The sequence below is a fragment of the Malus domestica genome, chromosome 01, assembly GCF_042453785.1.
Source record: "Malus domestica chromosome 01, GDT2T_hap1".
Lineage (NCBI taxonomy): Eukaryota > Viridiplantae > Streptophyta > Magnoliopsida > Rosales > Rosaceae > Malus > Malus domestica.
Window position 1 is genome coordinate 23106223 of NC_091661.1, and position 26228 is coordinate 23132450.

The window sequence follows — 26228 nt, forward strand, 5'->3', positions numbered from 1 at the left end:
AGACTTATGTTGGTCAATGGCGGAGACACTATGGGACTAGGGAAGTCCTAGGCATATCCTGCAATTTTTTATTTTCTTTTCTACGTATAAGATATAGCATAAACTCCTTTTACTTCTAGTAAGTTTAGTTGCAATCTTGGAGTCCTTGGATATGAGATTCTCTTATTCTACGTATAATGATGTACCTTCTTCTACTTGTTAATTACTTCAAGTTCCCCTTTGGGTGGTGGAGATTAATCTAGGTCGGAGTTTTCGAGCACATTTTCTGAATCTAATAGTCAGGATTTATCACTCACTGCTTTTAGGGCTAGTTTGATATTGCTGTGTTTTGAAAAAAAGCTGCTGTGAGAATAAGCGGCTGTGCTGTGAAAATAAGCAGCTGTGAAATAAATCAGCAGAGTGTTTGGTAAACTTTTTTGTAAAAGTGCTTTTGGAAAAAAAAGCAGTCTGATAGTGAATCTTTTCATTAAAGGAGCACTGTAGCTCCATGTGCTTTGAAAAAAAGCCATTTTTCCAAAGCTGCAAATAGCAGCTTCAGCTTTTTCCCTTGATTTCAGCTTATTCTCACAGCAGCTTCCAAAATAAGCATTTTTTTTTCAGTTTACCAAACACCTAAAACCCTCACAGCTTTTTTTCATGGGTGCTTTTTTTTTAAGCACCTCACTCCCAAACCACCCCTTAAGCTAAGGACTGTTGGCTTGAACTTCTAGTCCATCGTTTGTCTCTTTTCTTAAGCTTTGCTCTTACGTATTATTTGAATTAAGTGACTATATGGTCGGTGCAATTTGAGATAAATAAATAAAAATACAATCAACCTACACAATATCTTAGGCGTTAAAAATAAAAGTTTCAGATTTGTGAAAGGCATCCTATAAAGCAAGATTCTAGCTCCGCCATTGATGTTGGTAACTTTTTATGTCAATTTTGTCAACATTAAGGAAAGGAGATTTAATTAGACCCCCCGTATTTGCATATTCTTTTTATGTTAACTTTTGTAGACATTAAGAATTTAAGCAAAGGAGATTGAATTTGACGTCTTTCATGATGCATTTGTTGCACCAGATTATTTCAGATTGGACTAGTTTTAGGGATTAAGTTGAAGTCGCGCCCGAACCCTTTGTCGTTGAAAATTGAGATCGATGAGCCCAAGGTGGCAAAGCAGATGAAGGCGAGAGAGAATGCAGGCGAGAGAGGACGAAGCAAAGGTCTTACTCAGTCCCATATAAATTTTGGGGGGTCTCGCTAAGACCGTCTAGCGAGGCCTTTGTTGATGTGAGTCACACCTAATAACATTAAAGCTAGTTCCGCATGATAACAAACATGAGACTATAGTAATACTTAGTCCAGTCCAATGAAAACTAACGAGGAAAAAAAATGCCCCCTCATACCCTCAGAGCTGGCCTGATAATTAACAGGATATGCTGAAACTATACACATGCTAAATTGCTGATAGTTCAGTACATGTGACATGTATTTTGCCTTGGATTGACATTCAACAGATTACACTTGGAAACTTTTTGCATAAATAATTGAAAAACCGGTAGAAGAGGTTGATCTGAATGAAAGATTATTATACTTCTCGCGATTATAGTATATGCGCTATATTGCAACGGTGTACATTTTGCATGCAACACCAACAAAATCAACCTGGCCAACGTAATTCAAATTTCCGAAATAATATTGGAAACCCTAAATAAAAAAAAGGTAAAAAACAATTAAAATTTGACACAGGAATTTCACAGTTTCACTCAGACCAATCAACCTCGCTCCCGCCAAATAACCAGTCGGAGCTTATTTTTGCCGAGAGCATTTTTGCTCATCACCATTTAGTGTGGTGTATGTTCATCATCATATTTATTTCCGTTAAATGAGTTTAAATTTCGAGATTCGTGTTGTGGATAAACACAAATCTTAAAATTCAAAAACTCATATAACGGTGATAAATATGATGATTAGTATACCCCACACTAAATACTGGTGAGCAAAAATGCACTCATTTTTTTCCGCTTTTTTTTACCGCCTCTTGTTCTTGCTGCCAAGCAACAAGGCAAAGTAAAACAGAATCCTAAACAGAAACCCCCAAGCCACCGTGATCCAGAGGCAGTTCCACTTGCTCAAATCCGTCACCCCCTGCTGCTCCAAAATATCCGCCCCCGTCGTCAGACACGTGGAAGTCGTGATCCGCACCCCCAGCGTCTTGCTCATGCTCTCCAGCAGCTTCAGCTTCATCGCCCCCGGCACCGTCCCCAGCGGGGTGTTGTCGAAGATCTGGACCCCACGAACGAAACACTTTGTGGGGTCCTGGAACTCGTTCTGCAACACCCCCTCGTAGGGATACTTCACTAAAGACAAGTAGTGGAACCAAATCCAGTAGGCCGGGATTCTATCGCGAGTGATGAAGAAGCCGCTGAAGAGGAGGAAGTAGGCCAGTATTGCGACTACGATCGTGTACCCGAGCATCACGTGTGGGACCACCCCCGACAGAAACGTGACGAAGGAACTCCCCGCCCAGAACGACGCGAATATTATCAGAAAGTAGAATAAGAAGCCGGACAGTCCGCCGTCGAGCCCCACCGCCCAAAACGTCGTCGTTGAGAACGCCGCCGAGAGAATAACCAGCGACGGAAGCGCCACTAGAGAATGCGACAGGACGTAGGAGGATCGGCGGTAGGCGTTATAGGCCGTTTCGCGCATGAATATGTAGCGTTCCTGGAGGAAGACGGGGAGAGCGTCGGCGCAGGTGTAGAAGGTGGTGGACATGGCAAATGCGATGAATCCGAGGCGCTCCTGGACGCCTTTGGGGGTGTTATCGAGGTTCCAGAACATGGTGGCGAGGATGAATCCGGTGACCATGACGGCGCCGAGGCGGATGCCGAAGAGCTCCGGCAATCTTCTTGCGTTTTTCATCGAACGGTTGGCGAGCACCGCCATCTCTACCCAGATTGGGTTCGCGAATGTGGGGACCATCGAGTTGGGGCTCGGGTTGTTGTTGGTGGCTCCGGATACCAATTTCCCGCGAGAAATGCTCGCGCTTATCGCCTCCCGGAGGGGAACGACGTGTCGTGCGTCGGATGCTCCTCTGTACGACGCGTCGTTGGGGTTCGAGTGTTTCTTGTTAAGCCAGGTTCTGTTGAACTCCACCAAGCTTTTGGTCCCGCCGGGCGAGCCTTCGAGTTCTCGGATTATGTCGAGCGCAAACTCGGTCCGGTTCTCGGACTCGGGTATGGGGTGCCCGAACTCAGCGAAGTAGGAAGGTAAGTTGGCGGGGGACCCGCTGTAAACGGTTTGGCCCCGGGTCAGGAAGAGCAACCGGTCCAGTAGGCCGAGGATCCGATAACTAGGCTGGTGCACTGACATCACCACAATGCTCCCGCTCTGAGCGATTCGCTGGAGGACTTTCACCACCATGAATGCGCTCGTGGAGTCGAGGCCGGAGGTCGGCTCATCGAGGAAGAGGATGATCGGGTCGTGGATGATGTCGATTCCGATCGAGACGCGGCGGCGCTCTCCGCCGGAGACTCCGCGGTGGCCTTCGTCTCCAATGATCGTCTTCGCCGCGTTGCGGAGGCCGAGCTGGTCGATCAACGCCTGGACGCGGGACTTCTTCTTGGATTTCGAGAGCGCGCGCGGGAGGCGGAACTCGGCGGCGAACATGAGCGTCTCTTCGACTGTGAGCATCGGGAAGAGGAGGTCGTCCTGCATGACGTAAGCGGATATCACCTTCAGGAGCCGCGATTCAAGAACCTCGCCGTTTAAGCTGACGGTGCCTTTCAAGCTTCCTTTCGCGATCCGATTCGCTAAGGCGTCGATCAAAGTGGATTTACCGGACCCGCTCGCGCCAAGAACCGCGAGAATCTCTCCCTCGCGCGCTTCTCCCGTGATGTCGTTGAGCAGCGTCTTCGTCCTCGTGAAAAGATTATCTCCACCGCATACGGGATCGGAAGCCGTGGCGGGGCCGAGGAGGTTATTGGAGCCGGATAACATCCCCGACAAGCTGAACTTGCGGCGGATCTTGACACTGTAAGTGAGGTTGTTGAATGAGAGAACGAACGGCAAGGAGCGAGGCTCAAGGCTGGCGTCGGAGATGTCGAGTGCATGGTGCGCCGGAGTCTCGCCGCCGTCACCTGTGACGTCCTTGCGTACATCACCAACATGCTTCAGTAGCTGGCCGAGCGAGGGCGACGCGCCGTTGGCGGGGCGTGGGAAGTCGTTCAGCTCCATGGAAGTGAAAAACGGCGATATCTGATTGTCCGCCACGCGAGCCGACATTCGTATTGGTTCCTTACTCTCCAAGTCTCCTGATATTTATAGTCGCGGAGAATGTGACATGCAAGTGAGGAGAGAGCGGTTAACGGCGTTTTGGAATGGGATTAATTCCTCAGAAAAATATCAGAGCAGTGTTGTTTTGCTTCTTCAACTCAACAGTAGTTTCTGTTTCTCTCCCTAAAACTCCATTTCTCACTGTTCTTTTCTCTCTCTAGAAGTGAGATTTAAGCTTCTGCTTTATGGAGTTATGGAGAAGTGCTTTTCTATATATAGAAAGACAACAAACGTAAAAATGGGCGAGGTCTTTGATGGTGTGGGTGTAGGGTTTACTTACTTTTCTCTGTTATTTTATTTATTTATGTTTAATTTTCTAATTTAATTTTAATTTAATTTAATTTTCTACTGATTTGAAGGAGGAGGTGAGAGAGAGGTGACCTACAACGCCTAATCTCATCTCCATACGTCTTCCCTTTCTCCCTAAATTCTGCTTCTTGAGCAAGAGATGGGAGGACACGTGGGTGATATGGGCTGGTGACACGTGGAATTATGGCAGGGTTAACAAGTTTCGGGGGTCCAGAAGAAATTAGGTTGGGTGTTGATCAAATTATGCGTAAGCAGTAATGTAATTGTATGCATTTAGTCCATCATCTATAATTCGTGGATGGCTCAAGGGTCACTGTGATTTAGTTGCCCACTTTATGGTTTACCAGGTTAAGCCATCGAGTCATACAAATTTGACAAGTTTGTCTACGTATACAGTACACGATGACATGATTGATACGGTTTATTTTTCTGATTTCTTAACAAGGAAAGAAACGTATTTGTCCAAAAAAAAACAAAGAAAGAAACGTAATGTTATAATTTGATGAAGATAATAATACAGCATAGTAATATTCTGGATACACCGAAATATTGGTCGCAAACTTGGTCATTAAGCGATGGGGTTCCAATTTATGAGGTGTGCATGGTTGGCAGGAAGCGGAAGGTTACTGTTTACAGGCAGCTTTCTTGTTCAATATTACAATTCAATTTCCAGTTTTCACGTCTTCCTTGTTGTTTAGTCGTTTTACACTTTCTGGTACGAGTTTAATGATTTGGGTCATTGATTTGGATGCGGGTTATAAAGTTATAACTTCCAAGTTTAGATTTCTTTTCCACATGGAGCATCTGCTTTGGGACTCACATGTCTTTTGTTTTGGTGTGAAAACCTTTATAGGGAGTTTCTTAAGTCCGAAGAGATTCACAATTTGGAAGGGCAATTTACGATGAGACGTAAACACACCCGATTCATAAAGTGTGTTTTTTTATTGGGCGTGTTTTTTATGAGTTGTTTTGACTTTCTTAGTAAATTGTGATTGTAGTAGCACAAAATTGCTGTCTTTTGAGTCCTACAAAACAAATAAAACATCTTTGATTAAGGCCAAGAACCACGCGCCCTAAGGTGGAGGTTGATTGATCAATGAACTTTCGATGCCTAAGTCAGTTTTTTTTTTTTTCCTGAAAAAAAGAGTGAGATTCAGGGTTGAGTTATGCAGAGTAACTTCAACTTGAACATTGTGTAGCATGAGGTATTTATAGCATGGCCGCCCAGATGTGTAGGGTTTTTCATGTCATGTGTCTACCTCTAGTTGGTCAGGTTGTGTCATCCGATGGATGGAGTTGTATTTGTAACATGATAGTACTGAGGATAATCCTTATAGATATTATTAAATTAACTAATAATATACTAAGGATTTTCTTTGAGAATCCTTGATTAGAGGTAGGAATTAGTAATTGATTTTGCTTTTAATTCCCTTGCCTTACATCTTGGCATGAGTAGATGAGCTTTGAGAAGTCATAATCAGGAGCTCAAGTCTTATTCGTGGTTGAACTGCACATGGAATGGATGTGGCCTCGCCAATTTAATGAGAACATTCTTGTCTCTTGCCAGTGAAATTCCAAATATCAGCTCCACAAATTTCTAAATTATTTTTAGCTCTACAGTAATTTGTACAAAAAGAGCACCTAAGTGTCTCCTCTTATTATTCATTAATATTAGTAGGTAATCCTCAACTCTGTCATTTATTATTTCGATTTATCCCCTATGTTCAAGGGTTTCACATTTGCAATTTGAAACCCACATAATATATATGATTGGAGTTGCTTGCCTCCTACTCCTAGGGCTCCACTATGCCCATTCATGGTGCTCCTGCGAGGTCGAGTCATCAAAGAGAAATGCTAAGGAGACTCTATTAAAAGTGAGACTCTTTATGAATTCTCTATCATCTCATGTTTTTAGCATAATATTCTATAATGCTAGCAAGAGAATTAACGTTAAACTTTGAGGTGTTAGAAATTCCTCCCTAGCTAAGCACTAAGCAAAACAAGTTACCTTATTAGTACTAATTTTCTTTTTCATCAATCGGAAATGGAGATAAACTAGGCACTACGATGGGACGTGAAAACACTGGATTCTATTTTGACCTTAATATGTGGAATCGTCATGTTGGAGAGACATGATCCAAACCCAGTATGACATAAGAATAGGAAAATAGGTCTTTGATATATATATATTTTAATTTCAGTAGCAAATGCAAAACTTATAATAATTCAGGTGATACTTGTACAACACCCCAATTTATATTATGGTTATACAGTGACAACTGCATGATACACAAAAGTCCAAAACAATATCTAAGTCCAATTAATTTTGCAATAGTATACAACACACTTCAGCAGATTTTCTCACGTACCTCACCTGTTAAATTGGGAACAAACAATAGTGAAATAAACCATTCAAAGCAATTTTGTCACACATCATCGTTTCTAGAATAAAAAAAAGAAAAATCAAATTTGGTAGCTAAATGACGAGAAATTTCTCAAGAGTGTCGGGAACACAGTTAGGTACATCAAGTGCCATAATATAATTGGTTGGAAATTTCTTTTTCAAGTTTCCAACGAATTGTATTATAACACTTGGTGTCACGAAACATATTCCTGGCACGTTGAAAATTTTCTCCTAAATGACAAGGAGAATGACTCTTACAACGAGAGTACATCGTTATCATTACATCTGTATTAGTATTACAACGAAGTGTGCAAATGTTTCTTTACATGACATTGTATCATTGATATGGAACACTACAGTAGCAATGTACCCGTGCTAAGTTGTCATTTTGAGAAAAAGGAAAGTAAGAAAACAAGGGAAAGGTTAAAAGGTAGAGAGGTTGGTAGTTAAATATAGATAGGCTACCCCATCCTTCACCGGATCATAAGCTAACTCAAACCAATAAGGAGATAGGGAGGGATGGAGGGGCTTTGCTAGATATTTTATGTGAGAAAAGCCAAAGTCCCCTCAAAAGTCAAAACAAAAAAATTTAACCGGATGTGTCTGCATGCGCATACAGTGCGCATATGAATATACCTATATAGATCAACCGTTTCGGTCAAGTTTCATTTTCTATCAGATATTCCTCCAAAAGCTTTTGGCCTTTATTTTTTTGGTGTCCTTGTCTTGCATTTCTTCTACTTCTTCACTCCACTTTACACTCATGTTTTGACACTTTTCGCGGGGGGATAGGAGTACTGTTTGGGAAAATATCTTAGGTTCTGATGACCAAACCACGTGGCCGTCCAGTTGAACACACGTTGGGCGGGCTAATCGCAGATGAGCGGGGTTAGTTTTTATTTTTTATTTTTTTCCTTTTCTTTTTTTGCGTCTATGACTGGAGGGCTACGTGGTCGGTCATCCGGACCTGGATAAGAGTCGGGATAAGAGTCTCACCCATGTTTAGCAAACCTAGATGCATTTCGGACCGAAACACGGACTTTGCATCAAATTTCCAGCGCTCAAAGCCTGCTCCGCCCCAGAGAGCCATGTCCAAAACTAGCGTAATCCGATGATTTCTAAGCCGGCCTACTCCGCCCCCGGGAGCCAGGTCCAATACTCAGCGTAATCGGATGATGTCTAAGCCGACGCATCAAACGACGAGTGCTATGTATGAACGTCAATCTAAATTCCGCAGGAAATATGACATTTTAGAGAACCCTAGTAATACAAGACATGCTGGTCCAGAACCCCACATTTGAACGAGCACAAAATAATGAAACAAAAGTTGGCCCGACATATAGACATATGTAAAGCGAGGACTCCAAATTCTATTCGGTTTTGGTAGTCGAGCATTCATGCTTTGCTTTGCTTTAATGAAATGGGTCCAAGCATCATGTTTTCGCCTCCGAAAAACATCTACAGATAACCAACTCCCTGAAAATACTATACATTAGTACAAGAAGAAGTGCGGTATTAACTTGGCACAATGTTTGTTGGCCATCTACTTAGTTTCTCCGGAACCTGCTCTTATCCGCCGAGTACCTGTACTAGTTCATTTTACCCGTGTACCGATCATCGTTAGTAGTAAGAGGTGTAAAAGAAAATGCTTGCAGCAAAAGTCGGCACAACAAAAGAGATGTCATGAAAAGCACAAGTCAATACGAATTATTTCTCATTGAAGCAAATTCAATTTGTGCCACCCATAGTAGAATGGTTCACTTCATATAGGCACATACAACATCAACGGTGCGTATTAAGAAATCGCATAAGGTAAATTTTTAGAACTACTACTCAGTTATCAAAATGTTGGAGAGAAGTGGCCACGTTGAGAAAAATATAAGCCAAGGAACAAGGAATACTTCATCGAAGCAACATCTCCAATTACCTTACTAATTATCATCTTGGAAGTTGACCGCAAGATCCCAGTAATGAGCAACGCCAGCATCAGCAAAAATCTTCCGGGCAGCAGCTTCGGTCATGCATTCATGAACATAAAATCTATTGAAGCTCGGTCTGGCAACACTTCCTTGCCATACTAACACGCACTTGTTAGGAGGCTTGTCATCTTCAACATCATCATCTTCTTCCTCTTCTTTTACTGCTTCAGCCCAGTTTATGCGCCTAAGCATAACCTTAGCATACCTCTTAATAGACTTGCTTCCACCTTCAACAACCGCAACATTAATACCATCTGATATCACACAAGATCCAGTCAGCCGGTTCTCTCGCGCATTAACATCTATCTTGAAGCGGGCCTTTGGATGCGACAGCTCATTGATCCTGTAAACTGAGACTATGGTCTCCACGTTATTTGGGTCATCAAAAAGCTTCCTTTCTTTCTTCTCGCGTCGTTCGGCAGGAGTGAGCTTGCGTGCTATATTCCTGTCTGCATGAGCTTGTTCACGTTCAGCAGCTGCACTCCGGATCTCCTTTTCAAGCCTGGTTGGATCTTGGGTTGCTTCAGAGCCAAGAACTTTCATCAAATTACTCATTTTAACTTTTGGCTTTGGAGGCTCAAGTAGGCCTTGTCTAATCATCTCCTGCCTATCTTTCTCTCTGGCCAGACGTTTCTGTGTACGTAGTTTTTTCTGTTCCTTCTTGGTCAACTTCAGAGGTTGAGGCGGTGGAGGAGCTGGCTCAGTAGGGGGCTCAATAGGTTGAGGATGCTCAATATAGATTGTGATTTTTTCCATCTTTAATTTTTCTTCAGCTACTGTACCATCGATGACTTCATTATAAGTACCAGAGTGCAAGAGGGGCACATCCCTGACATAATTAGCAAGTATATTCAGAAGACATCTTTAGCATAATGTGTAGTTTAAATATGATTTTAATCAGACGACAAGTTCTAAGAGGACTAAACAAAATGCAAATCCAATCTGCAATTTAAAATTGGCAAATAAAACAATGACAACCTTCTTCAAACATCTTAGCTGAAAGACATAAGTAAAAAAAATGGATATTAGGATTTGGGTTCACCCCTTTTCTTTCATCTACCGTCACAGATCATGGCTTATTTTCAACATCAGGAACAGTGGGGAAGCATAGAGGAGAAAAGATAATCAGCAACCATATTGAATAAAGTTTCTAGGTCATTTCATTACTTGCAGTCACAAAAAATGATGTTATGTCTCCCCCAACCCAAAAAAAATTAAAAAATTAAAACAATCATTCAGCAAACTGCAGCAACGCAAAAGGCAATCAACTTACCACCACTCGATTTCAGGAATTGGATCCTTTGGCTTTTCTTTGGTGATAACTCTCTCTCCTACCTCTATCAAATTTGGATTAATATCTGGCGCTGCCCTTGCCTTTGCAAACTGTTGCTGCTTTGCTCTTTGCTCTTTGGCTTGTGCTTCTCCAAATTTACTCTGTACAGATGTAGGAAAATTTTAGTCAGAGTCTCAAAGACAGGTACATAACTCAAAATATGATCAAAGGGGTTAAAGGGACATCAATAAATACCTTTAATTTTATAAGCTCAGCATCTTTTGTCCATTTTCCTTCCTCTACAAATGCAAAACCCATCCTCTTTGGCCTCAAAAATTTTTTACTGATGCCCACATCCGGATCAAAATGAGGATTCTTTTCAGGATCCACATCCAATTCAGGTTTTAGAATCTGGAATGCTTCTTTCTTCTGTTTGTTAATGTTGACCTGAAAAAAAGAGAAGAAACAACATATTAAATTTCAAATAAAAAAAGTCCATATAACAAGAGGCGGCTGATTGACGGGTAATAGCTACTAAACCTTAAGAGTGCTGAGGTTGTTTGGTTTGGTCACATTCACTAAATTTCCGTGCTCATCTATTTCCCTTCCAAGGGCATCAAGACGAAGAACAGGGGCCTTAGTAGGCTTCTGAGGGGCAGCAACATCAGTTGCCACCTGTCCGGGAAACACGTTTATAAGAGGAGAAAACTCGGGGTCATGACGGAACCCCATCTGAGCAGCAAGCTCTTGTGCACGTTTTACAGCTTCAAAATTGGGAATGGCTGCTGCAGAAATGGGTAGTGCAGATGAATCAAATGTTGCCACAGAAGCAGCTGTACCACCAGCTGTTGATGGAGCCGGTGCATGTAGTATCCCACCAGTGGTAGATGGTGGTTTCAGTGCCTCCTTCGTTTCCAAGTTATGGCTAGCATCTTTGCTTGCATTGCCGCCCTTCTTCAACTGCATGATAAGAATAGTGATAGTAAGTTTATCCAAAGGTACAAATGTAAAAAAAAAATTGTATAGTGCATGAAAGTTTGTTGCACACAAGTGTCAGACACATTAAAAATTTATGTGGATATGTTACCTGGTTAAGCTTCTTCAGCTTCTCAGTCAATTCCTTCTGCTTTTGTAAAGTTCTCTTAATTTTTTCTACATCACCAAGAGACAGATTCGCACTTTTCCCAGCAGTTGAAGATGTTCCATCTGTACTAGAGTTTCCATGAACCTCATGAGATCTGGTAATACTAACTCCCTTATTTTCATTTGTTGTAGGAATTGAAGATACCTTGGTAGGAAGGGGATGATTGGGAGCAAAAGAGGTCTCAGGCATAGTCCTTGATGTCATAGCAGGTTCCAGAGCAGCACCCTGTAAGTGGAGAAAATTAACAACGTCACTTACTGCGCATGCCAAAAGATCTTGATCATGGTGGAGACAAAAAACACAAACATGAAGAATCAAAACAAAATGAAGGGAATACATTTCACACAGATGGCCTCGGTCCTCAGCTAATAGAGAGACGACCTACAACGGATATAAAGCATATAGCAAACAGAGCTATTTTCTAACAAAGAAAATAAGACACCTTACATTATTAAGGAAGAAAATACCTCACCTAAAAATCTGTAGCTTCCAGGTAAATCAATCATCAGTATACAACACTACAAATTTCAAGAGTAATAGCAAGGTAGTTCAACCAACATTTTCTGTTTCTCTTATTCGAGAAATTTAGTTTACTTCAACCTAAGTTGTTATTGGAGAGCCTTATGGCTTCTAGTACTATTAACATACAATCACATATAGCAACGCTATAGAAGGCAGAACCCTTCTGCTACATTAGTAATCCATACCTCAAACTACGATATCAACGCGGGGTTAGAAATTTCAGTTTCAAAAGATTGAATCTTCAGATTGTTCATTGCAGTTTTACGAGTGATTAAGAGGCTAACCTACGGTATAACCTAAATGTGGAATACTTTTGCTCAGGTTTGCGCAATTTCAGCATCAAAATAACGCAATTATCAAATTCAACTAAAAAGCAAACAAATAGAAAGCTAACATAAAGCTTAAAACTTACATTACCCACCCAACCACTCCCATTTGGGGGGGCGGCGACGCTCTGGAAATTGCCAATCTGATCCTCCCCAACTTCTACTTTCTTAACATTAACCTCACTCGCATTCACATTCAATTCAGTTCTCCGTCCAACAGCTCCACCATTCTCTCCATCCTCTTCCTTGACTCGGGGGTCATCAAACCTCCTACTCTTTCTCTGATCTCCATTCACTTCCTGACCATCTTCCTCGAATCGCTTCCTCTCTCTCCTCTCCCCCTCCGAAACCCTGGACCTCTTCTTATCTTCTAAACCATCACGATCGCCATCTCTACCCTCACTCCTCTCCCTCTCTTTCCTCTTACGCTTCGATTCCTCTCGCTCCTCCGACCTCTCGCGTTTCGCTTCCCGATGCCTGGACCTCTCTCTGCTCCCTTCCCTCTCGGCCCTGGGCTCGTAGGACCGCTCGCGGTGGTCCCGCGAGACATCCCTGCCGTCTTCACTGGGCTCGCGTGACCGTTCCCGACGAGATTTGTGGTCGCGGGGCTCGCGCTTGGAATCGCGGTCCGATCGATGGTGGTGGCGGTGGTAATCGGTGTCCTTTGACGATCGCTTTTCATCGGCGTCACGGCTGCGATGCTTATCGTAGTCTCTGTCTCGATCCCTGCGGTCGCGTTTGCTCGATTTGCCTTTCTCCATAGCTAGGGTTTCCAAATTTCTCACTCCTCTCTCTCTCCCTCCAAATGGGGTTCAGGAGGATAAATTGGGCAGAATGCAACGGATACGATTTTATATGGGTTTTTTCGCAAAAACAAAAAAGGAAAACCGACGGAAAAGTTTCATAATACTCTAATTTTAATGAAAAATGATAAATAAATATGTAGTGAATACTATCAGCGAAAAAATGTAAAAATATAATATTTCGTTAAAAGTGAACAATATCATGAATGTTACGTTAAAATTCCTTAAAAAATGAATTTGATTTATTTTTTTAATTTTTATTGCAAACCATTCCATATTATTACTTTATTGACACAGCGAGATACATAACGGAAAATCGAGCGATATCCCAATACTAAAATTCATTTCGAAGGAACTAGGAGGAAACTCACGTTTTATTGATAATAGTCGAAATATAAGAAAACATATCCTAAACTTTAAACGCTGTTTTAGGATAATAAACAAAGAAAGTTGGCCAAATTTTTCTCTGTTACAAGATTGTTCTGATACCAATGCCTAGACCTGCATTTCGCTAGCCTTGTTGCCAGTTTTTCTCTGTTACAAGATTGTTCTGATACCAAGATTGGTTGGAAGCTTCAAGTGGGTAGAGACTTTGCTGCAGTTGTGGTAAGAGATTCGATACCATAAATGGATTCCGAATTTAATCTATTCAATGAGATAATGAAACAAAGATTGTACTAAACTTTTTCGTGCATTCATTGTTAAAAAGAAATTCGCAAAGAAGAGAGATATTTTTACTTATTTTTTTAGTGGAATTTGTAGAAGTAGAATACGATTGAAGTGAATCGAAAATGTTTTACTGTTTGAAGAAAGGAAATTAAGGCTGCAAATGTCTGTGTAGCGGAGGCTCTAAAGATATTGGAAGGGTGCCTTCTTGCCCAAGAGAAATCACTACGAGCTTAAAACAAGGAGTTGACAAAGGCAGCTTGGAGACATTCCCAATTCTTACTCGTATTTTCGAGCTGCGGGAGTCCTTTCAAGCGTTGCAGCTAGTCCTAAGTTCGTCGGCCAGATAATGAAGCAGCGGATTTTATTGCATCACAACAAGGAGCGGAGATGAGCGATTTTTTTTTGTGTCGTTAGACCCCCATCTTCATTCGTCAAGATCTTGAACAAGTAGGGCTTGTCATATCCACTAGTTGATGCGAGTGAGTGAGAAGTGTGAGGGGATGACGTCTGGCCTATGTGTAGAGCGTCTTTCTTATTTCCCTTTCCTTCTTTCTATCATGTTTGTTTTTTTGTCAGCCTTCAATTTGGTTTTCTGTTTTTCTGTCGTTTTTGCCCTGTAAATGAATTCCAGCTTTACAAAGAAAAAAAAAAGGGAACTTTAATGAAAAACTCCCGGTACTGTTCACTTTAACGAAAAACCACATTTTTACACTAAAAAGTCAATCATGGTACTATTTATTTTACCTTTTATTTTGTCCTTATAATTAAAACTCAAAGTTTTCAAGCCATTTTCATTAGTTTTCTAAAAAAAAAAAACACTCAGGAGCAAGTTACTACTAGGCTAATAAACTGACGGCATTTTGTGGGTGTGCAACTTTGGGGCAAAAGATTCGTGTGCTTTTATATTTGTTTCAGACAATTTTTCTTGCTTCCCAGGATTGTGTGTATTATTGTTTTAGGGTATAGGAATTAGGGTTTAAGTTTACTAAATACTCAGGGTACGTATGCTTCTGATTTTTCTTGTTTTTTTTTATTTTTTATTTTTTAGGGAAGGGATTGTTAGACTAAGCAAGTTTATATTATATAGAGGTTAAAATCAGAGTACACCTATTATTTGATATATTTTTTTGTATTTGAACAATGGATGTTATCATCTGCACCTTGATATTATGATATGATGTTATTACGTTTTTGTTTATTGATATTTCACATTAATGGTACTATAAACATTCAGGAAAACAGGAAGACAAAAACAAGTCTATTTTAAATCCGATCTTTACCCGGAATATAGCCAACAATTTATCAAAACCACTTAAATACTATCTCCGTAGCCTTCGAAAAATCATGAAACTCGCCAAAATTGAACTTAACACCTCTCACTCATAAGTAGAGAGGAATGTCAATTAACGATCCTTAAGTTTTTTAGATGGAAAAATTAGGTTTTCATCCCTCATTTTGCTACTCTATTGATTAAAATCCTATTCATTTTCAATTTTTGATCAAGGTCCTTGGGTATTAATAGCATCATTAATTATTTCAATAATAAAATATTTTTTTATTTCTAAATATATTCATTTAATGTTAAAAATGTTACAATTAGTATATTTATATTTATGATTAAAATTTTTATCATATATTTTTAGTTTTAGTTTGTACCCATTTTTAATTTGTAATTCTTTTTTAACTTGTACCAATTTTCTTTTCAGTTTTAATTTATACACATATATTAACTTCTTTTTGTGCCCATATTTTTTAAAGTTTATTTGTATTTGTACCCATATTTTTTTTTTTTGTACTTTTTATTTTGCTAAATGTACCCATGTTAATTATATGTACCCATTCATGTAAAACTTTTTGTTCTTAGTGCGTTTGGTACGTGGGACGGGACGGGACGGAATGGGACGAGGCGTTCCGTCCCGCGTTTGGTGCGCCAAAAATGGGTGGAACGGGCTGTTCCACGGGACAGATTTTGAGTGTTTTTGCGTTCCACCTCCCCCTGGAACGGGTTTGTTCCACGTTTATGGAACGCAATGTTTTACCATTTTAAGACAAATATACCCCATGTCTTTTTCAAAAATTACACCTTCGTTCCGTCCCGTCCCGTCCCGTTCTGTCCCGTCCCGTTCCGTTCCGTTCCGTCTGCGTACCAAACGCACCCAAAATGTACTCATTCTTAAATATACCAATTTGTTATATGTAAAATGTACCCTTTTTTTCCATAAAATCTATTCAATTTTTTTCTAATCCATTTTTAAACATATATGGGTACATTCTTTTTTCTTTGATTTTAAAACGTATCCATGTCAAGTTTAATCGAAGAAATTTACTAATGTTATTAAGCCTAATATCTTTTTTTTTTTTTGTTGATTTTTGAAGAATGTACCCATATATACACACACACACACACACACACAATAGTATATTTATATTTTTAATCCCACAAATTATGTTTTTTGTTCAAATTTAAAATCTCATTTATATAAACAACTAAAATTTCTAATTTATAATTTTAAAAATATAGTAATGTACAAAGAAATAAATTATCACATTAATTTCAGGGACCTCGATCAAAAATTAAAAACCAACAAGGTTTCAATCAAAGAATATTCATAAATAAGGACCGCATTCAAAGTCTCCCTTTTTAGATTATCTAAGTAAATTCTTTTTGGAAAAATTAGTATCCGGTCCCTAGTTCTTACTGTTCATTAACTAAGACCTTATTAGTTCTCAAATTTTGATTCAAGTCCCTATCATTAATGTGATAATGAATTTACATGTTTATTATATAATTTTTAATATAAAAATTAGTAATTAATTTAGGGTTTAATACTCACACCTCTATTAAACTTCTAATTAATTTTCAATTCAAACATTTCTAAAATAATAAAAAATTAAATTAAATTAAGTTTGTACCTATTAGTTTTTTCTATATATATAAAAAGATTCTCAATTTTTTAATCTTAAATGTACCCATTCATATAATTTTTCAATTTTTTAAATCTTAAATGTACCCATTCTCAAATATATCAATTTGTTATATGTAAAATGTACCCTTTTTTTAATATAAAATCCATTTCAAATTTTTTAATTCATGTTTAAACTTATATGGGTACATTCTTTTTCGTTGATTTGAGAATGTATCCATGTTTTGGTACAATACTTTTTTTTGTTAATTTTGGTTAATGTACCCATACATATATGTATACACACAAACACACACAATATAATAGAGAGTATAATTTATATTTTATTATTTTTAATCCCATAAATTATGGGTTTTATTTAAAATCTCATTAATATAAACAATTACAAATTTCAATTTTTAATTTTTAATTTAAAAATATAGTAACTTACATTATTATATTAATGTCAGGGACCTCAATAAAAAACTAAAAACTAACAAGGTTTCAATCAAAGAATATTGATAGTTAGGGACCGCATCCAAAGTGTCCCATTCTTTTTTTATTAATGAATAATGGCGTAAGGATTTATCTTTAAGTCAACGAGCATTACCCTGTTTTCTCTTTCTTTGTTTTTTGGCAGAACGGTTCTCTCTTTGCTGGATTGTGTTTGGTGAAGGACTCTTTGTTTCATACAGATTGCAGAGAGATTAAGAGCAGGCTAATACAGATTAATCATCATTAATCATCAGCCACTGCAGGAAATCAATGGCAGGTTTGTTTGACAAGCAAGCAGATTTGTACTTGGATTCAAGGCCAGCTTATCCCAAAGAATGGTACTCTAAATTGGCAGATCTCACTCCTCACCACTCTCTCGCTTGGGATGTCGGAACCGGCAACGGCCAAGCCGCTATCGGTGTTAGTATCACGATACTACCCTCTTTCCCTTCTCAATTTGCTGCATTTCTTTAAATTCAGTTGAAATTATTTACTTTACAATACAAGTTACAATACACAACATAGCAAGTTAGTTTCTTTTTTCTCTTAAACTAAGACTTTCACATAGACGTGAGTCAGGAAAGTTGATCACGTTAGTATGATGGTGCCTTTGCACGGAAGTTCGAATAGCATATTAGAATAATTTTGAATATCGTTTTGTCAGGTCCATAATTTCATAATATACATATTGGTTGCATCCCTGCTTTTCTATGCTGCATAGACTACTTGTATGCAGCGATTGAGACCGAAAATATATAGATGACTATTGCACCCAAATCTTTTATTTTCAAATGATCAATATGCATACATAGAATCAAAACAAATGATTACTGAGATTCGCCAGGAGGATAGATCTTAAATCGCAAAAGGAGGGTTCGAACTCACTGAAGTTTTAGTCTAGATTATAGTCTAACCACATTTCACACGAGTATTGAACATGTTGACTGTTGCAAAATGTTACCGCAACGATTGTGCACATTAAGTTTGACAAGAGAACATTCATCGCTCTAACATGTATAATGTATGTTTTAATAAAAAGGTTGCTGAGCACTATAAACAAGTGATTGGAACCGATGTGAGTGAATCCCAGCTGCAGCGTGCAATGCCACATCCACTTGTTCGATATGCCCACACGCCGTTAACCATGACAGACGACGAATTAATAGCCTTGATCGGGGGAGAAAGTTCAGTTGACTTGGTGACTGTGGCTCAAGCTGTGCACTGGTTCGACCTACCAAAATTCTACAGTCTTGTTTCGCGGCTTCTGAAGCCAGGAGGCGTGTTGGCGGTTTGGTGCTACAATCACATCGAAGTTTGTCCCGAATTTGATCCTATTGTGAAGCGACTTGAGGATACAAGCCTTCCCTATTATCATCGTAACATCCAGTACGTGTTTGATGGTTACAAGACGCTTCCTTTTCCTTTTCAGAGCGCTGGTTTCGGATGCGAGGGGAGTCCATTGGCTCTGGACATTCCAAAGAAGTTATCTTTCGAAGGGTTTTTGAAGATGGTACGGTCATGGTCTGCAGTTAATACAGCCAAAGAACAAGGGGTGGATTTGTTGCCCGAAAAGTTGGTTAAAGAGTTTGAGGTTGCTTGGGGCGGCACCAAATTAGTCAGGTCTGTCAGCTACAAGGCTTTTATGCTCGCCGGAAAAGTTAAGGTGTGATCTTGTTGGGAGGGTGTGCGGATCATTTCCTCATTTCCTCCTACAAACAAATATTACTTTGACGTTTTTATTGAAATTTCTTCTTGTGTTTCTTATGAGTCAATATATGTATCAGCTTGTGATTTGCATACTATAGTGTATATTTATAGACTTGTGAGAACTGACTCGAATCTCACTTCAGAAAATAAACACAAGAAATTATTTAGCTTTCGCACTCTACCTCTTTCCTCTTTCACCTATTTAATGTATGAAATTCGTCTCAACCATTGATGAGTTCAACTCTTTAAGTACATGCGACATATATCAACAGTTAATCATCATTTACGTGTGCAATTTTTCTTACCATAACATTTTGTTTTATAGTCTCTCTGACGTAGCATGAAGCTAAGGATTACAAGTGTAATCCCTGTAGAACCAAAATTTTCTGGAATCCACCAATTTGGAGAGAAATCCCAAAGGATGATTTGATTAATTGATGATTGATGATTACATTGAAGCATCCATTGACTTAAATAAATGGACTACAACTCCCTGAGAAAACTTAAATGGCTTAGGTAATTTAAACGAAAGCAAACGACATTAACCAGACATAAATCGAGGTTCGGTTTTTATTACATAATTTCAAATGCTGTTTTGGAAGCCTAAACGGTCTCGGATGGCTAAAACTCACCATGTTTCATTGCAAAGCTGTGAGTTGGAACCATGGCGTTGTTCCCTTCTCAAAAAGGTATCATGGCTCAATTCGGAGCTTGGACACCAAATCTGCAAATTTATGCTGCATCCCTTTGTCTTTAGTTAGTCTATTTCCTCTTCTATTTCCTCTTCAATTCACTCGATCATTTGTTCTATGTCACTCTCTCTTTGTTCTTAAAGAATTGGCAAAAACTTCAATGAATCATGCCTCTGCAACCCCAAAGGACAAAGCATCAAATTCTATTTACCCAGTGAGGGCTGCTTCCCTCTCCGATCTAGGTCAACAAAATCATAACTTTATCACCTAACGGTGGACCAAGTTTTGGAAAAGGTTGTATCAAGTTTTGTGATTTATACTTTTGACTAATAAATAATTTACATAGTAAACAATGGCATGCATTTGTTTAAGAGTTTCGCTTTCGTTAAGTCTTTGTCACATTTAATTGATGGACATTCTAATATATAAAGTTTGGGAAAAGACATGTTGCCTCTTATTATAATACTCGATGTAGATGTGGAAAATAAATATTTTGTTCTTCATGCAGGCTTACGTTTGGCCAAACATCTTGGGGTTAAACGAATTGATATCTTCAGTGACTTTCAATTGGTGGTTAACCAGGTCACCAACAACTTTGACGCTAAGGATAGCTCCATGACAACATATCTGGCACAAACACAATTGTTGCTCAAGCACTTCCACTACCAGATCACCCAAATTCCTCGAGCGGCAAACAGTCATGCAGATGCTTTGGCTTGCCTCGCCTCAGCGGTGGAAGACAAGATTGGGAGAAAAATTCAGGTCGAATTATTGGCAGCACCAAGCACCATGGCTACGGAAGTGTGCAACTTACAACAGGGGGATAGTTGGATTACCCTGATTTATAGATTCCTTGCTTATGGCACCCTTCCAAATGACAAAGTCCAAGCTAAGCAAATTTGATACAAGGCTACCCGTTACTTGATCATTAATGACCAACTCTACAAGCGGGGTTTTAACTTACCATACCTAAGATGCCTTATGCCCGCAGAGGCGGAAACTGTCATTCAGGAAATACATGAAGGAGTTTGCGGAGATCATGCTGGATCTCGATCCCTAGCACACAAGGTTTTTCACCAAGGATATTACTGGCCAACATTCCACCAAGATGCCATCAGAATATCCCGCTCATGTGATAAGTGTCAACGCTACGCAACTATTCCTCACTCCCTTCCCGAGCCGCTCACTCCTATGATTAGTCCTTGACCCTTGGCCCAATGGGGACTTGATTTGATTGGCCCAATGCCTGTAGGGAAGGGCAAAGTTCGTTATGCAATCGTTGCAGTTGACTCATGTGATAAGTGTCAACGCTACGCAACTATTCCTCACTCCCCTCCCGAGCCGCTCACTCCTATGATTAGCCCTTGACCTTTGGCCCAATGGGGACTTGATTTGATCGGCCCAATGCCTGTAGGGAAGGGCAAAGTTCGTTATGCAATCGTTGCAGTTGACTACTTCACAAAGTGGGCCGAAGTAGAACCCTTGGCAACCATTACTGAGGCAAAAATAGAAGACTTCGTATGGAAGAACATCCTTTGCAGATTCGGCATTCCCAATGCGATAGTCACTGACAACGAGCGACAGTTCGACAACAATAAGTTCATGATGTTCTGCTCTAAGTTTAACATCAACTTATGTTTTGCCTCCCCATCTCATCCCCAGTCTAATGGACAAGTTGAAGCTATTAACAAAATAATCAAGCGAACTTTGAAAACCAGCTTGGACAAGGTTAAAGGTTGTTGGCCAGAATTTGTACCCTAAGTTCTTTGGTTATACCGCACTTCGTATCGGACATCAACAGGAGAAACCCCATTTTCACTTGCCTTTGGTACAGAGGCAGTTATCCCAGTTGAGCTTGAGCAAGCAACGTTCCGAGTCCAGAACTATGTGTAAAGCGAAAATGACAAACAATTTACTCTCAACTTAGATCTAGTCGAGGAACAAAGAAACCAGGCTCACTTGAGGAATGTCGCCTACAAGCAGTGCATCTCCAATTACTATGACTCAAGGGTCAAACCTTGTTCTTTCAAAGTGGGGGACTGGGTATTGAACAAAAAATTACTCTGTGACAGAGTCCCGAGTGAAGGAACACTTAGTCCAAACTGGGATGAACCGTTTGAAGTTGTTGGCATCAGTTGCCCTGGCTCCTACAAGCTTAGAAGCTCCGATGGCAAGACCCTTGGCCATCCATGGAACACTGATCACTTGAAGTACTATTACAAGTAAACTCACATTGTACAAGTGTTAAGCTTCAGCCGTTCGGCATCCTATGTAACGAAGACTATTTGGCTTGAATTCAATAAAGAGGTGATTTAGACAAGTCGGACCTAATCCTCTTACATTCCTGGCAATGAAACACTTGGGTTCAAAGCTTTAACATAATGCTTCCAACATGAAACAAAGTCTAAGTATATGTTAACAAGACTATACAAATAAAGGAACAGCATCACAGTATATTCGTTCAATCATACATTCCAACACATTCATACATAAGCCAACTGTGCTTTGAAAGGGTTCAACATACTTTGTGTCATTCGACACTTGCTACAATGTGCCTAGACACCTTGCCCTTATTCTCACCAACCAGGTGATGAAATGTACAACCCGTACTCTCATTCATGCCATCAACCAGGTGATGAAATGTACAACCCGTACTCTCCTTCATGCCACCAACCAGGTGATGAAATGTGATGAAATGTGATGAAGGAACTCACATTCGTACCACCAACCAAGTGATGAAAGCAACTCACCATTCATTCCACCTACCAGAAGACGAGTGGTACAACTTGTACATGTGAACTCCTAGTATTCACAAATAATCAAAAACCCTCAAGCTTGACAACTCAACTAGGGGAGCACTTATGCCCAACAAGAGTTATAGTAACTAACAAAATCTTATTGCAAGCCAATAACAACTTCAGTGCATGGCATACGAAGATCAAGCTATTCAGCCCTCTTGCATCTGCTTCAGACATTTCTCATCTCTAACAATGCAAACACTACAACTTGTAGAAAGCTTCACACACTCTTGATCAAAACAGTGTGAAGCAAAGCCAATTTATGGTGCCAACAAGAGCTTCATCAAAGGAGTTCAACCACAATTCTTAAAAGTTTCATACACTCTTGATCAAGACAGTGTGAAGCAAAACCAATTTATGGTGCCAACAAGAGCTTCATCAATGGAGGGCAACCACAATTCTCAAAAGCTTCACACACTCTTGATCAAGACAGTTTGAAACAAAACCAATTTATGGTGCCAACAAGAGCTTCATCAAAGGAGTTCAACCACAATTCTCAAAAGCTTCACACACTCTTGATCAAGACAGTGTGAAGCAAAACCAATTTATGGTGCCAACAAGAGCTTCATCAATGGAGGGCAACCACAATTCTCAAAAACTTCACACATTCTTGATCAAGATAGTGTGAAGCAAAACCAATTTATGGTGCCAACAAAAGCTTCATCAAAGGAGTTCAACCACAATTCTCAAAAGATTCACACACTCTTGACCAAGATTGTGTGAAGCAAAACCAATTTATGGTGCCAACAAGAGCTTCATCAATGGAGGGCAACCACAAGTCTCAAAAGCTTCACACACTCTTAATCAAGACAATGTGAAGCAAAACCAATTTATGGTGCCAACAAAAGCTTCATCAATGGAGGGCAACTACAATTCTCAAACCTTTGAAGCAAATTCAAGACTGTTCGAAGCAAATTCAATTTATATGGTTCATCCAAACCTTCAACTACTACAAGGTGTGACTTGCATCACAATCTTTTGCTCAATAGTGTGGAAGCAAAATTTATATATGTTGTCTCTCCCACATTTTCAAATTTCTAGTTTCCCCAAAAAAAAAAAATGGGAAATTTAACAAAGCTTCATCAATGGAGGACAACTACAAATTCTCAAAAGCTTCACACTATCTTGATCAAGATAGTGTGAAGCAAAATCAATTTGTGGTACACAACAAAGCTTCACCAACAAAAACTTCATCAATTGAGGACAACTACAAATTCTCAAAAACTTCACACTATCTTGATCAAGATAGTTTGAAGCAAAATCAATTCATGGTACCCAACAAAAGCTTCAACTCCAAAACTTCACCTACAAAGCTTCAACTCCAAAGCTTCACCTACAAAAGCTTCACCCACAATAGCTTCACCTACAAAAACTTCACCCATAAAAGTTTGACCAACAAAAGCTTCACCCATAAAAGCTTCACCAACAAAAGCTTCACCCACCACAAAAGCTTCACCTACCACAAACGCTTCACCAACAAAAGCTTCACCCACAAAAGCTTTCCCCACCACAAAAGCTTCACCCACAAAAGTTTCCCCCAACACAAAAGCTTCCGCCACCACAAAAGCTTCACCCATAAAAGCTTCACCAATAAAAGTTTCACCTACCACAAAAGCTTCACCCACAAAAGATTCACCCACAAAAGATTCAACACAAAAGCTTCACCTACAAAGGTTTCACACTATCTTGATCAAGATAGTGTGAAGCAAAATCAATTCATGGTACCCAACAAAGCTTCAATCTCAAAGCTTCACCTATAAAGCTTAATATATATATTTTCGGAAATTCAAAAATAGAAAAATTCGAAAATTCAAAAATTCAAAAATTCAAAAAAAAAAAAAAAAAAAAAAGCCTAGGCCTCCTCTTCTTTGGGCCTAACAACTTTCATAACAAATATATATGAATGAGGAGTTTTGGGCTACCACTTAGAAAGGAAAATGGTGAAGTTTTGTTACTTTGGAAACTTGGCTACTAGCAAGACACCTCATTCGTCAACTCCCTCGACTGGAGACTTGGGCGACTCCTACCATATGCTACTGCACCTTGATACTCGGAAGTCTCACGACTACTTAATGACTTGGATTTTTTCAAGTCTCCAAACGAGAAGTTTTCCTCACTCGGGAAATTAAGGGAGCACTACCTCAACCTACATGCTTCACTCACAAAGCTTCAACATACAAGCTTCAACAAAAGAAAAAATTCAAAGAACTTAGTGAAGAAGACCTTGGTGTATTTAACATAATATGTTGAAATGAAGCAAAGCTTGTTTATTGATATCTCCGATAAGTTACAAATATGTACATATACATGAATCAAAATAAACAAACAAGATAGAGCTTTCACAAAGGTTGCTCAGGAGAAGTCTCAGCAGTCAGCAGAGCCCCAGAAAGAGGAAGCACCAGATGGTGATTATTCGGAGCCTCAGTACTAGGCAAAACCCCAGAAGGAGGAGGCACCGAAAATTGATCATTTGAAGCTTCATTACGCGATACAGCCCTAGAAGACGAAGGCAACAAATGCCTTTAGAACAAACCCACAAACCTCTGATGATCAAGTAAAATCTGACCATCAGATTCTTGCAGATGGTCAAGCTTCCTCTTCATGTTTGTAGCATAGTCATGTGTAAGCCTGTGAAACTATTTATTCTCATGCTTGAGCCCTCTAATCTCATGTTTGAGACTTATCACTTCAGCCACCAATGATTCAACTTGGCGGGTTCAAGCAAATAGGCGTTGGGCGATATTAGACACAGAACTTGCACACTGAACACTGAGAGCCAGATAATCCTTAACTGTCAACTCATCAGACTGTTTGGAAAGTAGTCTGTTATCTTTGGGAGTGAGAAGGTTCCTGGCCACCACCGCAACGGTCATATCATTCTTCATCACAGAGTCCTTAATGGTAAGAGGACCAATAGAGAATAAGAAGGATGGGCGCCATATGTTGTCTTGAGAAGGCATGGCTGCCTCTTCACCAAAGTTCAAGTCAAAACGACGGTCAGATGGGCCAGACATTCTCAAAAATGATGAAGGAGAAATGAGGTGCAATAAATCTCTGAAGTAAGGGGAAAATTCCTACATGCAATAACTCTCTGAATGTATTTCTTGCACACAATTGGTGCCCTTATAAAAGAGAGGGCAACATGGTCGTTGGTTCAAAAATCGAAGAAGCACCACTCTCCGGATTTCGAAGAGGCACCACTTTCCACTCGCAACATCAGCTCCTTGGGTACCACAGATAACTTTGCAAAAGATCTCTGACAAAGTTTAGACACATAAATTTTGAAGGTCTAGCTACCTTACTATTACCCACAAGGGTAAAAGAACAGCACCACAGCTTGATAACTGGAAAGTCCCTATGTGTGTCAACCTTTGTGCTCCATGGCAAGGTAGATTGGCAAAAATGCACAACCTTTACTCACATTCAAGAAAACACTCCCAACAAGATTGCTTGCTCAAAAATCAAAGAGGCACCGCTATCTGAATCTCGAAAGTCAGACTCCCAACAAGATTACTTGCTCAAAAATCGAAGAGGCACCGCCCTCCGAATCTCGAGAGCCAGACTCTCAACAAGATTACTTTCTCAAAAATCGAAGAGGCACCGTTCTCGGAATCTCGATAGCCAGATCCCCGACAGGATTGCTTGTTCGAAAACCGAAGAGGCACCGCTCTCTGAACTTCGAGAGCCAGATTTCCTTGGATAAAGCTTGTCTGCAATCTTCACACGCAATATCAGTTTTCCAGGTACCACATACCACTTTTTCAAAGTGATCTGACAAAGTTAAAACACGTGAAACTTACAGCTCCTACTACATTGCTATGACAAAAAAGGGTAAAAGAATATCATTCCTACTTGTTGTTAGGGAGACTCCTGATGTGAAAAAT

At 39.8% G+C, this 26228-nt stretch overlaps 3 protein-coding genes across 5 annotated transcripts; 1 reads left to right on the forward strand and 2 right to left on the reverse strand.

Moving 5' to 3' along the window:
* Positions 1-1550: 1550 nt before the first annotated feature.
* LOC103433635 (ABC transporter G family member 6-like) lies at positions 1551-4505 on the reverse strand. Its single transcript, XM_008371905.4, has one exon. It carries the CDS (start codon positions 4267-4269, stop codon positions 2014-2016), a length of 2256 nt encoding a protein of 751 aa, XP_008370127.2. The 5' UTR covers positions 4270-4505; the 3' UTR covers positions 1551-2013.
* Positions 4506-8714: 4209 nt separating this feature from the next.
* LOC103433644 (protein RDM16) lies at positions 8715-13164 on the reverse strand. Of its 3 annotated transcripts, none has more exons than XM_070825073.1 (7): positions 12364-13102; positions 11574-11654; positions 11373-11491; positions 10826-11245; positions 10541-10732; positions 10286-10446; positions 8715-9841 (listed from the first exon to the last, which is right to left on the reverse strand). In XM_070825073.1, the coding sequence occupies exons 4-7, from the start codon at positions 11015-11017 to the stop codon at positions 8965-8967; spliced, it is 1422 nt and encodes a 473-aa protein (XP_070681174.1). In that variant the 5' UTR covers positions 11018-11245; positions 11373-11491; positions 11574-11654; positions 12364-13102; the 3' UTR covers positions 8715-8964. The 3 variants fall into 3 exon arrangements, with proteins under 3 accessions (XP_070681174.1, XP_070681176.1, XP_008370136.2); XM_070825075.1 differs by having other exon boundaries at positions 11373-11496; positions 12364-13099; XM_008371914.4 differs by having other exon boundaries at positions 11373-11654; positions 12364-13164.
* Positions 13165-17239: 4075 nt separating this feature from the next.
* LOC103406305 (uncharacterized) lies at positions 17240-19021 on the forward strand. Its single transcript, XM_008345302.4, has 2 exons — positions 17240-17567; positions 18187-19021. The coding sequence occupies exons 1-2, from the start codon at positions 17418-17420 to the stop codon at positions 18814-18816; spliced, it is 780 nt and encodes a 259-aa protein (XP_008343524.2). The 5' UTR covers positions 17240-17417; the 3' UTR covers positions 18817-19021.
* Positions 19022-26228: the final 7207 nt, after the last annotated feature.

Bases quoted from the DNA above. Each gene is read 5' to 3' on its own strand.
- LOC103433635 (XM_008371905.4), bottom strand. From the start codon at position 4,269: ATGTCGGCTCGCGTGGCGGACAATCAGATATCGCCGTTTTTCACTTCC.
- LOC103433644 (XM_008371914.4), bottom strand. From the start codon at position 13,038: ATGGAGAAAGGCAAATCGAGCAAACGCGACCGCAGGGATCGAGACAGA. The intron at 11,655-12,363 runs GTAAGTTTTAAG...CTCCACTTACAG, and splicing joins GGAGTGGTTGGGTGGGTAAT to GGTGCTGCTCTGGAACCTGC. The intron at 10,733-10,825 runs GTTTAGTAGCTA...TCTTTTTTTCAG, and splicing joins ACAACCTCAGCACTCTTAAG to GTCAACATTAACAAACAGAA.
- LOC103406305 (XM_008345302.4), top strand. From the start codon at position 17,418: ATGGCAGGTTTGTTTGACAAGCAAGCAGATTTGTACTTGGATTCAAGG. The intron at 17,568-18,186 runs GTTAGTATCACG...TTTAATAAAAAG, and splicing joins ACGGCCAAGCCGCTATCGGT to GTTGCTGAGCACTATAAACA.